At 40.4% G+C, this 13090-nt stretch overlaps 1 protein-coding gene across 9 annotated transcripts; it reads left to right on the plus strand.

Annotated features, from left to right (window-relative positions):
* The first annotated feature begins 558 nt into the window (after nucleotides 1-558).
* Nucleotides 559-11924, plus strand: FUT11 (fucosyltransferase 11). 9 transcript variants are annotated; one of them, XM_080598057.1, is made up of 6 exons: nucleotides 559-1279; nucleotides 2552-3177; nucleotides 7564-7841; nucleotides 8362-8425; nucleotides 8568-11627; nucleotides 11806-11924. In XM_080598057.1, the coding sequence occupies exons 1-3, from the start codon at nucleotides 563-565 to the stop codon at nucleotides 7709-7711; spliced, it is 1491 nt and encodes a 496-aa protein (XP_080454183.1). In that variant the 5' UTR covers nucleotides 559-562; the 3' UTR covers nucleotides 7712-7841; nucleotides 8362-8425; nucleotides 8568-11627; nucleotides 11806-11924. The 9 variants fall into 9 exon arrangements, with proteins under 9 accessions (XP_080454183.1, XP_080454186.1, XP_080454181.1 ...); XM_080598060.1 differs by having other exon boundaries at nucleotides 11392-11627; XM_080598055.1 differs by having other exon boundaries at nucleotides 7564-8425.
* Nucleotides 11925-13090: the final 1166 nt, after the last annotated feature.

Below are 13090 nucleotides of genomic sequence, written 5' to 3' on the forward strand. Positions count from 1 at the left end.
TGGTACGGAAGAGCAGCTTAAGTGAACTTTAAACTGAGGTGTAGCTACTCAAAACAACCCGTTCTCTTACTAGATGTTTTGTTTGCCCTTTGTGGCCGCTAGCTGGAGATAAAACTCACTGTACTTTCTTGCAGTGTCTGCATGCCTGCTTGGTGCTGGAGCCGTGTACCTGCAGCTGGATTTGTTTTTGTTATCCCTCAGTGAAATAGCGGCCCACCGCGGAGTGCAGGTGTGTTAGAGACAGGGAGGATTTACATCAGCTTGAAGTAAGACAGCTTCAGCAGCGAGAGCAGCTTTGGGCTCAGCAGGTTCGCGTTACGTTTCACTGCCCCTACCCCCTTCTGAGGAGCAGAGCTCGCCCCTTGCAGGGCCGGGCGGCGGGGGCCGGGATTTCCCCTCAGCTCCTTTCCCTGGGCCCCGCTCCCCTCAGGGCCCCGCCCGGCCCCTCGCGCCCCTGGCGGCCGCTCCCCGCGCTGCTCCCGGCGGAAGGCCGGCCCCGGGCGGGGCCGCGGCGGCTGTTTCCTGGTGGAGGGGTGGCCCGGCCGTGCCCAGGCAGGCGGCGATGGGGGGCTGCGGGGCGCGGCGGGGGCCCGTCTGCCTCTGGCTGGCGCTGGCCCTGGCGTGGGGCGGCCCCCGGGACCCGTGGGTGCTGGCGGCGGAGGGGGAGGTGGGCGCTGAGGCGCCGTGCGGGGCCGAGGGGTGGCCGCAGGCCGCCGGCCCCCCGGGCCCGGCCTTCGTGGCCGCGGCGTCGTACCGCGGCCCGGGCAACAACGACACGCGGGGCAACAAGGCGCTGCCCATCGTGCTGTGGTGGAGCGGCAGCCTCTTCCCGCACTTCCCCGGGGAGACGGAGCGCATCGACTGCCCGCGGGGCTCCTGCTTGGCCACCCGCAGCCGCCGGGTGGCGCGGCACCGCCGCACCAAGGCGCTCATCTTCTACGGCACCGACTTCAGGGCCTACGAGGCGCCGCTGCCCCGCCTGCCCCACCAGACGTGGGCCCTCTTCCACGAGGAATCCCCCATGAACAACTATCTCCTCTCGCACTCGCCAGGTATCCAGCTCTTCAACTACACGGCCACCTTCCGCAGGGAGTCCGACTACCCGCTCACGCTGCAGTGGCTGCCCAGCGTCGGCTACCTGCAGGGCCCGCCTGTGGCCTTGGATGAGAAGGACACGTGGCGGCGGCGGGGCTACGGGCCGGTGCTGTACATGCAGTCCCACTGCGACGTGCCCTCGGACAGGGACCGCTATGTGCGGGAGCTCATGAAGTACATCCAGGTGGGTGCCATGTGTCGGGAGGTTGCGGCACCTGGCTGCCCTCCTCCGCCTTCAGGTTCTAGTTTTAAGGGGGTTTGTTTGTCTTCGTTTCTAGCTGAGATGCGACTCGTAACGGAAAGCATGCCGACTGCAAGCTGGACAGAAAAACTAGTTATATTCCTTCCAAAAGCATGGTCTAGACTGCACTGCATGGCAGTAGGTAGGCCTGATGGTAGTTGTTAGTCACGGAGTTGGCCAGACTTGGCGTCAGTCGCAAGTTGTACTAAGCCTGAATAAGATCGGTCTTGCTAGAAGTTCCTGAGATCACAGGAGCTTGAAGTGAGCGTAAAGGAAGGCTGTCTGTTTACAAGCCTTGCTCCCATTTAACAATATCGACGCGTAATGAAAAGTTTGCTGTGTTTTGAGAGTCTGCTCCTCATCTGCATTGGTAGAACCATGTTATTTCTATGGTGATTTGTACTGCTGTGGCACAGCTGATGGCGAGTAGCTTCATGTACTGAAATAATGAAGTAGCTTCATGAACTGAAATAATGCAGTTTCTTTTGAGTAGAAAAACAATCTAATGCTTTTTTCTTAAAAATTCTGAAGGATAATAGGTAAAGGAAAAAGCATCTGGTTTTACTCCTTATCTGAAACGTCCTTTTCCTAGCTATTTCTGCTGTTTCCAATGGTAGCGATTCATTTCTTGCCATTGTTTGCTCAGTAATTAAGAAACGACAAAAACTTTTTTAAAACGTAACAGTATTGTCAAAGTATAAAGCAGACTCCAGATCAAGCATCCTGTATTTCATTTTTAGACACTATTCTTCTAGCTCCCTGCATCAAATTTTTTCAGTCTAACAAATTGAAAATATTTTTGCCAGCTTTCTGGGATTTGAGGGAGCTGTGTGAATTCACTCTTTGGAAAAGTCCTGGCTCTCTGCTAAGTAGAAAGATGACTTTTAAATTTAATATGGAGCAAGCTGGATGTCTTTCCTTATCACTCAGTTTCTGATCTATCCTCTAAGTACAGTTTTTCTCTAAAATCTTTTTTCTCTGCATTTTCCCCTGCCTTATCTGTAGTGTAGTTTGTGCTACTTTTGGAGCGCAGCATTCATTTTCTTCTACAGCTGTTAAAGGACAGCTGTGACTCTAGAGTACTCAAAATGGAAAGAAGTTAGAGTGAAAGTGAGGCTAAACTAAATAGCTAGGAACTGATCAAAATTAGGAATTTTATAAGGACTACAATCTCTAGGCAAAAAATCCCTTTGTAAAGATGACTTGTTATTTTAGGTTGACTCTTACGGGAAGTGCCTGCATAACCGTGAGCTTCCCAGTGAGCGACTGAAAGACACTTCTACAGCCACTACAGAAGATTCCGAATTCATGGCTTTTATCGCCAGGTACAAGTTTCACCTGGCCTTGGAGAATGCCATATGTAATGACTACATGACAGAAAAGCTGTGGCGTCCAATGCATTTGGGAGCTGTCCCAGTATATCGAGGCTCCCCGGCTGTGCGGGACTGGATGCCAAACAACCTCTCCATCATTCTTATAGATGACTTTGAAAGCCCTCAAGAGCTGGCTAAGTATCTTCATTTCCTGGATGAGAATGGAGAGGAATACATGAAGTATCTAGAGTATAAAAACCCCGGGGGAATCAAAAACCAGTTCTTGTTAGAGACGTTGGAGAGGCGGGAGTGGGGTGTGAATGACATGACTTTGCCCAACTACCTGAATGGCTTCGAGTGTTTCATCTGTGACAGGGAGAACGCCCGGATTAAAGAGGAGCAGGAACACAAAAAGTATCGTGGGAAAGTTCCAGCTCCTAGACCTCACGTAGCCCATTTCCAGCACATGGGATGCCCTATGCCAACCCCTGGGTTTGGAAGTGTTGAAGACCTCTCTGGAGGAGACAGGTAATGTACCAGTACTAAGCTTTTTGAAGAAAAAAGCTTTAAATAATAGCAGCTGTAATTTTCAATGATGCTTGGCACTTGAAGGATCTCTTAATACATCTCCAGTTACAATTCATATTATGCCTTGTGGGCGGTATGGTTGTTCTTCTAATGTTCTGTGACACTGAAGTTTAAAAAGAGACTTCAACAGTAATGTTGGTTAGTGGCTTAATGATGAACATGAGAGACCCTTAATAATATGTCCAAATGCTCTGTGACCTTGGGCAATTTGGTTATCCTTTGTCTGCCTTTGCCTTTCCTTTTCTTTTTCTTTTTTCATTTGTTTGGAGGACGAGTGTTTTCCAGTACGGTGCACTTGATTTTCATAGTTCATATTACTAGCATAACACGTCTAGATCCCCCAGGTTTGTCATTTTTCTCCACTTTAACTGCAATGATTTCTGTCTTTTTAGACTTATCCAAACGTATGCAAGTCACTTTCTCTGAACCATCATAAAGCTAAACCCTCAGCTGTAGCTTTCTTGCAGTATGTCCAATAGCTACTGATCTGTCACCAGAGACTTTAATATTCTGATGTTAGTGCCACTGTAGTATTAATGACTTTTTGAAAATACTGGAAAGATCTGATGCACTGTCCTGAAAGAAGTTGTTAATATATTCTATCATAGTTTATATCAGTTGAGAGCTTTGTTAATCATTTCCTAGACTAAGGTATTGAACCACTTAAGAGCGTTAAAATGTTAGAGAGATGATGGAAGTGTAGACTCCATAATTTCAAGTACTCTGTAACCTAGAAATGAATTCTATGCGGATATGAAGCTCTAAAAAAGTTTTTGTTAGGTTATCCATCCACAAAATTGTGAAGAATTTTGTAATTGGAAGAAAGGGCAGGGAACTGCTTCTTCATATGTTTGGATGCTTTCAAAAATGGCCAGCTGAAATGAAAAAAAGGAAAATAAGCCTGAGGTAATTCAGGTAGTATATTTTTTTTTTTTTAGAAAATTCCTACTTCACAAAACAAAAAGCATTTTTCACAATAGAAATAATTATCATAATTGATAAGTTATACTTGTAAGTAAAAAGGGCCTGAAAATTCTGTGATTATATGATGAATGCCTTTGTAATCTCTTGTTTTCTGTTGGCTGATTTATTTATTGGAGCTTTTATATAGTAATACCTTTTCTCAGTCTTGATAGCAAAATTTGCGTTTCTCTTATAATGTTCTGTACAGTGTCCTGCTCTATAAAAGGGAGTATTCTCTACTTTTTCATAACTTTTCTTTTACTTGAGCAGCAGATGGCAGTAGAGAAATACCTTAGAAGACAGCATGGGAGTCTATGTGACTTACAAATTAAGATACTCCATTGTTCTGTGTAGTTGTTATCAGCAAGGAGTTCTGTACAGTTGGTCCATAACTGAAGCTACAGCTGCATGCCATGGAGGTTTCCGTGTCTCGCTGAAACATAGTATGTTATTTTCCCACTGTTTGTAGACATAAGATGTTTCCAAAAAAGTAAATGTTTATGTACCTTTGGAGGTATGATTAAGAGGATCTCCAGCAAAGTACGGTGGTTTCTGTCTCATAACCATCTGAGATTTCACCATTTTAATCTCCGAAATAGAACATGATCACTAAAAATTTTAAATGGCATGACCGAAATACAAAATTTCCACCAAAACATTAGCTAAACATGTTCACTTTTTGTCAGAGTTTGACAATAATATTATCAAGCAACAGCTTGATAAATTCAAACAAATGTCTACTGAGCCAGTCAGTTGTTTATTTTGTTACTTTACCAGACATTCTTGTGGAAAAATGCAGGCCTCATGGGGGTATAAGTGACAATATTTGCAATATATAAAGTCTGACTATAAGCATACAGTGTGACTTTGGGTTCTGGAGGCTTCTGGAACAGAAAATAACAGAGGCAATTAAAGTCTATATATTTTTAGAACTAGTACCTAATTACAATATGGTTACCCTGCACATCTGCATGTGCTTTAACTCTTATTTACAGATGTAATACGTTTCTAGTGTTGGCAAATATGCTGAATTAACAGAATCTCTCTCTTGAGTGTATGTAGGCAGAGCAAATTATGATCTTCATCTTGCTGTCCTTAGCTCTGAGTGTGGAGATGTGCTCCCTAGATCCCTATGCTTTAAGTCTCATTTGTGTTTGGACTTCTGGGCTTCACACCAAAAGAAATGTAAAAAAAGTTGTGGAATAACCATTTGTATGTGGTAGGATACAGGTTGGTAACTATAATCTGTTGAATTCTTGGCTGCTTTGTACAAAAAAAAACCAGTGAGTTCTGTTGCTCCTTGTGATTGGAACATCTGTTTAATAGGAACTGGAATCTGCAATTATTCTTGGACTGGATAATGGTTTCTCGTCACCTTTGTGAAGAGAAATGTTTTGTTTGTTTCAGTGTTATGGATTAATTTTCCAAAGGTGGAGAATTTGCAAAGGTAAATATAAGAAGGCTAAGTCACAGCACCTTTCTAGTTACCTAAGCAGTTTTAATCTGCAGTAGCACGTTCTTTTTTTTTCTCCTCTCAAGAAAAGAGAAGCCAGCGTGCCTTTGATAAAGAGATATTTTGAAACCATCATAGTTTTGCTAGTTCTATTTTGTGCTGATGTCACAGTTTATTTAGGATGAGAGAAAAACAGCTTAGAAGGGTATCACCTTTGCCAGTGTAAGGTGTCCCTTGCAATAGAATTTAAAAAACAACCAGTATTAAAGATAGATCCTTAGCTCATGGTCATAGTATTTCAGTGGACGTAGTTGATAATTTAAGAATATTTGTGCAGTCCTGTTCATCCTGGTATACCTTTTTTTTTTTCCAAGCTACAGAATCAGAGTAAAATTTGTTTCTTAAAAAAACAATAACAGCAGTATAAAAAGAAAAATGTCAAGTGTTCATTTAATGTTTTTGACAAAGTGTTCACTTGGATATTGGAATTTCTTTCAGTGTTATTGCCATAGAATTCATCCGCAGAACATTTTCTGTTACCTGCTGCCTCTTATCCTTGTGTCTAGGACTTAGGCTACTATACTCACTCTCCTACTGTGTGCTTATATTCAATGCCGTAAAAAACATGTAACTCATATTGGCAACCCTTGAACAAAGGTTAATGAATTTAGTTGTTAAGTAGTGTGATCTCATGGTATGTCCAAGTGATCCATTTTACAAAAGAACCTGTAGGCAGACATTTTTGTATGCAGAAGTAAGCCTCAGTCTGTGATCCTTCACATTGTAATCGATGTTAAAAGCTTTATTTTGAGGTTTTTGTTGGTGTACTCTGCAGAAATGTCCCACTGTAGATGACACTGTTGACTCCCAAAAACTAATTCCCATGGCATACATGTTGTGTGCTGCTTCACAAAGAAAGTACCTATGATGTGTGTTGTGCATTTCGTTTGCTATTCCTGGGATAACGGGTGAGATCTGCTTCTGGGCAGTGCAGTCATGCTTGCTTTAATATATGGTGTCTAGAGTGAATGTGGAAGGCACTGTACTTTTTTCTGTGACGGGGGGGAGAAGAAAAAATTCTGTAGATAAATTAGCAAGTATTGGGCAACTCACATGGGCAGATTAAAAAGAACATAACCTCTGATCCTTCTTGCTGGAATGTGTGATGGTTTGATATGGCTGGATAGCAGCTGTAATGGAGAAAAGATAATCAGTTAATCATGAGAAGGAAGGTTATTAATTATTAGCTAAATTATTGTTATACCTTGATATAATACAAATGAGAGTAGCAGTCCACCAGATCATGAATGGGATGGGAATTGTGACATTGTCTGTGCTATGAAAAGTTTAAAAATATGTGTAATGAAAAAGAAACAATGTACTTGGCCACGTGGTCTGGAGATAAAGAACAGAGTCAGCTGAGGGACATGGAGATTTTTCTCTCTGTCATGCGTTACCTGAACTTGTAGTGACTAGCTGTAATTCTGTAGTTGTTAAATGGTTTGTCTGAAAGGATTGATTCCTAGTCTAACTGCTGCAATATGCATACTGACCATGGAAAGCTACTCTTAAAATCATATGAGGACTCTTTAAGTTTTTATTTTAATAGGTTTTATTCTCAATAAATAATAATGTAGTTTCTTTCGCTAACTCTACAGTCACATGCTGATATTTCTAAAATACTCTGAAGCTAATATTAACTTTGTTTTCCATAGTGAATTCTCTTGGCAAGCTCCTTTAAATGAGTTGGAGGGCAATGGCACAGAAATAACATACTTTGTCATGACCTTCCCTGGACCTATTTTCCTCCTAGGTGAAAGAGGGGAAAAAAAAAGGTTTTACTGCTATTACAGCTGCAGACCCATTTGGTTTTTTAATGGGTTATCGTGATGTCTCTTTTTTTGTTTCAGTTGGAAAGAGATGTGGCTGCAGGATTATTGGCAAAGCCTGGATCAGGGTGAGGCCCTCACTGCTATGATTCATCGCAATGAGTCGCATCAGGGAAGATTTTGGGATTATATGCATGAGATTTTTCTCAAGAGGACCAGGCAACACTGACCCATCTTTGTAAGAGCTTGATCTGAAAATTACATTGGAAGTTGAGACTGAGAATTCTTACTTCACTCCAAATGTTTGCCTTGAAGTAGGAGAAAAGCCTCCTGCAGACACTACTTTTCTGGTGCATGAAGTGAGTAGTTCGCTGTAGTCATTGGATTTTCATCTCTGGAGATGTTAGCAACTGCTTTTATTTGAATTTCAGCTTGGTGGTGTGAAGGTGCTCTTGATGTACAGGTGTCAACATAAGAGGCAAAAGAAGAATTTACTCTCATTTGTGTTTGGTATAGTTTGTGGCTTCTGTGACTATGGAGGAACATGTTTTCAGACTCTGCTCAAATACCCTAACTTATTTCAGGGACTTTTTTATATCCAAAATACTCATATTTTTTTATAAACATTTCACCACTTACTCTCCTCAGTAAAGGTGTACTATTACCTGCTATTAACAAATACCTTTTCTATTGAAGGAATTATGAAAGACTGATGTCCTTGGAGAGCAGCTGTGCTTTATGAAATTGCAGCAATAGTCTTTTCTCTCCAAGTAAATGTGCCTCAAATGTTCCTACTTTTTCAGGGTAACTGGATACCTACAGGCAGGTCACTTTCTCTCTGATAATTTTACTAATTTTCCTATTTTGCTAACTTTCCAGGTGACACAAATGGGATGAGAGACTAAATTATTTAACTCACAACTTTCAACCAAGTATTTGAAAGGTATTGTGCAGAACCACAGTAGAATTAGTATGCTTTGGTTCTTTTAAGTTTCCATAAAATCTGAAATCCCAGCTATAATCTTGACTTCTTGTTCTCTCCTTAATGCCAGCAATTCAGGGGCCTTTGATTTGTTCTTTTTCAGTATCTGCAGCTTTCTGCAAAGACAAAAACATTTTAATGATAGTGCCTTTCCAGTAGTCTCTACAGTCTGGATACAAACCATGCAGTCTTCCTGTGCTGAGGTGGATGATCAGAATCAAGAGCAGTGAGATTGTTTTTGTATCTATACCTGTCTTAAAACATTATGATCCTAGTCTGTGACTGGAATTCCTAAAAGTAAGTGATGACACGTAAATCTTCTTTGCTGCATAGCCTGTATCTCTTACAAAAATAAATAAAATCCCCTGTTCCCTGGCATGCTGGTACCTTTCTGAAAAAAATTGATTTTGCATTGAAGGGAGACTAGTTGCCTTAGTGTGAGGGGTTTTGAATCACAGGTCACACTGCAGTGATGTTTCTAATGATACAATAGTATTTTTTTCCCATTTCTCCTTCCTTCTCAGAAGTAACTACTGACTAAATAGCCAGAGTTTATCCATGCCTATGTTAGAATTTTGGTAACGAAAGTGTAGAATCCATGGTGTTTGATTTTGTAAGGTAGTTCATGCATTGCTAGGGCAAACCTGAAGCCTATTAGTAAAAGTAGAGAATCAGGCTGCATCCACATTCTGTCCCTAATTAAGTCAATATCTGCTGCTTATCTGTGTATGGATCACTTAATCTCATTTTTTTCTCAAATTCATAATATTCTAGGTATAGATACAATATTAGCATAGGTAATGACATACATCCCAGTGTGTGCTTCTAAGGTGATACCACAATGTTGCATTATTAAAATGCGGGCACTGGGACAGAGCAGACCTACAACTATTGCTGCGTTCACGTGGATGTGGAAAATGCATGACTTTTGTATAAAATGTGCACCTGATTTTTTGTATAAATAAGGAGAAATTTGCTTTTTTTTAAAGTCTCCCTACTATAATAATAATAGTAAGAAATGTCTCTTCAGCCAAAATGCCTTCACCAGTTTATATTCCTTTTTTCAGGTATTCAGGGTATAGGAATACTTAAGTGAATATATCTGAATTAATTTTTAAAGTAGATTACTCAAATCAGATTAAGATTATAGATAGGTGTATTCAGGATTAAAGTGGTCACAGTGCTTGAGAAGTAAATTAAGATAAAACAAATTAAGGCTGCTTTAGTTCTGAATAGGAATTTCTACTGAACAGCTTAATGAGATCTAAATAAATTGTTTGAATTTGTCTTGAGTTACTTCAGATTCTCTTCGTTTCACATATCTGTATAGAAAATCATTCAGGTCCCTTTGACTGTCTTTTTAATTAGCTATGTCTCAAAACCCTTTCTTATCCAAGTTTTGTTGAGATAGGCAGGAGGAGAAATTCTGATCTTGCTTTTTGTAATAAATATAAAAATAAAAAATCCAGGTACTAGCACATTCTGCTTTTTGCTATTTTATCCAATAATTTAAGCAGATTTTCTGGAAGTGGGGGATGAACAACCAAGTCCAGTTTGTTTTTTTACATTTTTTTTTCTGCTGTTACCGGAATTAGACATGATGAATTTAATGTGTTGTCCTTGCAGGACTAACAGGAGTAGGTATCAATAGCAACCATCTGTGTATCATAGCACTTGTTTAGTTCTCGATTAATGAGGTCCTATACCCTCACTTCACCTTTCTTCACAGCAAAATGAGCATATTATTATCAACTAACAATAGAATTGAAAATACAGTGTACAAACTTAAGAGTAGCTAGCAACCTGGATAAAAACCAGGGACTCTTTGAGACTCTTATTCATGAATTAGTTCAAAACCTTCACCACCAGTATTCCTTCACCACTGTTTATTATCTGTATTCAGTATATTGTATCCCCCAGTCCAACAAGCTTGTTTCTTTGTTCTACAGTCTTTTTTCCACTGTATGTATATACTACAGAAGGCTGTTGCTTTGAGCTTTGTGACTGTTGCCAAACATGAGTATTTCTAATTGCAACATTCCTTCCTAATGCTGTTATAAAAGTAGCACAGATATGAAACTAACTTTGTCACAAATGTTTATTTATATTTTATCTAAAGCTTTCAGACTGCAACTTATAACTTGTTAGTGAGTCACAAGCCAACTTCAACAGCTTTCTCTTCTGAGTTCTTAGTCACCATCTTCATAGATCTAACTATGTTTTTGCAGTCTCACAATTGGTGAACTTCCCAGAAGGTAATGAATATCAGGTACCAATCTTACAGCAGTGACATTCACCCAAACTGTGTTTCTCTTGTACCTGCAGAGTTTTTCCTGAAATAATAGATTGTACTACCTGTATCTTTGCCTATATGTCACAATTAATGTTTGTGATTTATAAAGTGTTTTTTTGTGTATGCTAGTATACTAAATGTGTTTTACTTGTTGTAAGTGGTGGACAAGTATTAAGGTTAAAATGCTTCTTCCAGTTTGTAGTATGAATAAATTCTGTACCTGCCAGGGAAACCCTTCTGTGGCAGGAGAAGCGCTAATCTTCCCAGCTGGCTAAAGAGTTGTGGTTGCAGTTCTTTTCCGGGGTGCTGACTGACCTTCACAACCTCTGCTTCTCTGGACATCAAGGACTACAAAATGTTGAGTAATGGTAGTTCTTCCCACCAGGACTCTGCTTTCATCCCTCTCCTTTTTTTTTGGAGGAGGCAGAAGGAGAAGCTGGGTTTCATAGCCTTGAAGGGCATATGCATTTTGTTACTGTCCACTTTGCTTGTAGCTTACACCAGTACTGTAATAAGAATATCCACTACCTTACAAATACTCCCTTATAAATGCAATATTTGTAACTGTTTTATAAACTTAGATTCTAATTTTGATATAATTTCTTCTTTTTTTTTCTTTTCTATCTTATCAAAGCATTCTTTCTGAAAATGCATGTCTTTAAGACTGAATTCTATCAGGAATAAAGAATTTGAGATTGGTTTACATAATCATTCATTTGAAAGGATTGCTCTGTAACATTCAAAGACTACTGCCAGCATTAGCTGAAGTGAATTCAGTTTGTGATCCTAATCGTCTTTCTACTAATGCAAATACCTGGATTCAGTAAAGGAGGAAGGTCACTGCAGCAACTATTAATATTTTGGAGAAAGGTATTGTGCAAGTTCTTGACTGCTATTTGTGGATTTCTCATTTCACTGCTTTAAATCCAAACCAGCTTGATAGTGGCTGCATGTTATCACTCATATTGTGACTACTGGGAGGATTATATGATATTCAGACTGAGTGGTGTATACAACCCCCAATGTTAATCCTGTTCTTACTGTGCAGGTGCCCATATTTATGAAAACACAACTGAGACTAATCAGGAATTTTAGCAAAGATATCAAATACTAAGGTGACAAAGAGATTATCCTTGTAAACCCATTGGCAAGCCTCTACCAACCAGGGTGAGTCACTTCACTGCTTATCATGCATTTTGCATGTTTACTGTGTGACTAGAGGGAGGATTTCAAAGCCGTCAAGACAGCTTTATTCGCTAGCATTAATGTTCTAAAAATAGCTGTCTTCTCATAACTGCTTACATGAAACAGTAGTAGATTCTATTGATGCTGTGTCTCAAAATTGACTTGAAAAAATACGATAAGTTTATGGCATCTTGAGATTTGAGGGAGGAGAAATAAATGTCCAACTGAAGGTTAAAAATTCAGCAATCCATTTCAGAAACAAAACAAAAAAACCACTTATTTCTGTAACTGTAGTAATTTTCAAACTGAACTGATCTATGGGTCATTTTTGATGGTAAGTAGAATGAAACAATTTAAGAGCCAAGCAACAATGGAAGTATATGTTTGGGGAGAAAAAGGAATGAAATGCTTTTCCTGGAAATAGTCTCCAAAGTGTAGCTGCTTGGAGAATCAGAGCAAAAATTCTCCTGTCGTACCTTGACAGAGGGTAGTTTTAACTGGCTTGTGAAACAGTAGATGGTGGAAGAACAAATAACTCCTCAAGGGCTAGGAACAGTACAAATTGAATTGGAACACTGCCATCGGGGACATAACTGTTTAAACAGGCTTTGCTGTGTTAGACAAGCAGCCATCTGTCCCTCATACCATCCTTGCATACCCACTCTTCACCCATTGTCCCAAGAGTGCCACTCCCTTAATGATTAGCTGTCTTCAATTTGGTTGGATTTAATTAAGGTTGTTGATGGATCTCCAGGCACCTTCTGAGAAGTTGTATTTAATCAGAAACATACAGGGCGGCCACTTCCTTCATTCTGCTCAGAGACCTCTACTGACAAGTTGAAATTAATCAGAGACAAAATCCTTTTAGTGATATGACCAGCTGAGCCAAAGCCTATGTCAAGCTTTAACAAAGTGCACTTCTCTTTTGATTCAGTGTCTCAGAGCTGGCAGTGAGAGATACATGGCCCTGCAAAAGGATTAGGAAGGGTGGAGAGGAATGGAACTGCAGCAGTTGTTCCAGAACCCTGACATGACTGGCATCTTAATTTCTATTGTTATATATGCTCTTTCCTGCAGAAAAGACCAATCTAATACTGAAGTTGCTCAACTAGAGATGGCTTGGGGGATCTTGGAATGGATCAAAGCAG

The sequence above is a fragment of the Anser brachyrhynchus genome (genome assembly GCF_964034855.1).
Source record: "Anser brachyrhynchus genome assembly, chromosome: 6".
NCBI lineage: Eukaryota > Metazoa > Chordata > Aves > Anseriformes > Anatidae > Anser > Anser brachyrhynchus.

Bases quoted from the DNA above. Each gene is read 5' to 3' on its own strand.
- FUT11 (XM_080598053.1), top strand. From the start codon at position 563: ATGGGGGGCTGCGGGGCGCGGCGGGGGCCCGTCTGCCTCTGGCTGGCG. The intron at 1,280-2,551 runs GTGGGTGCCATG...TTGTTATTTTAG, and splicing joins AGCTCATGAAGTACATCCAG to GTTGACTCTTACGGGAAGTG. The intron at 3,178-7,563 runs GTAATGTACCAG...TTTTTGTTTCAG, and splicing joins GACCTCTCTGGAGGAGACAG to TTGGAAAGAGATGTGGCTGC.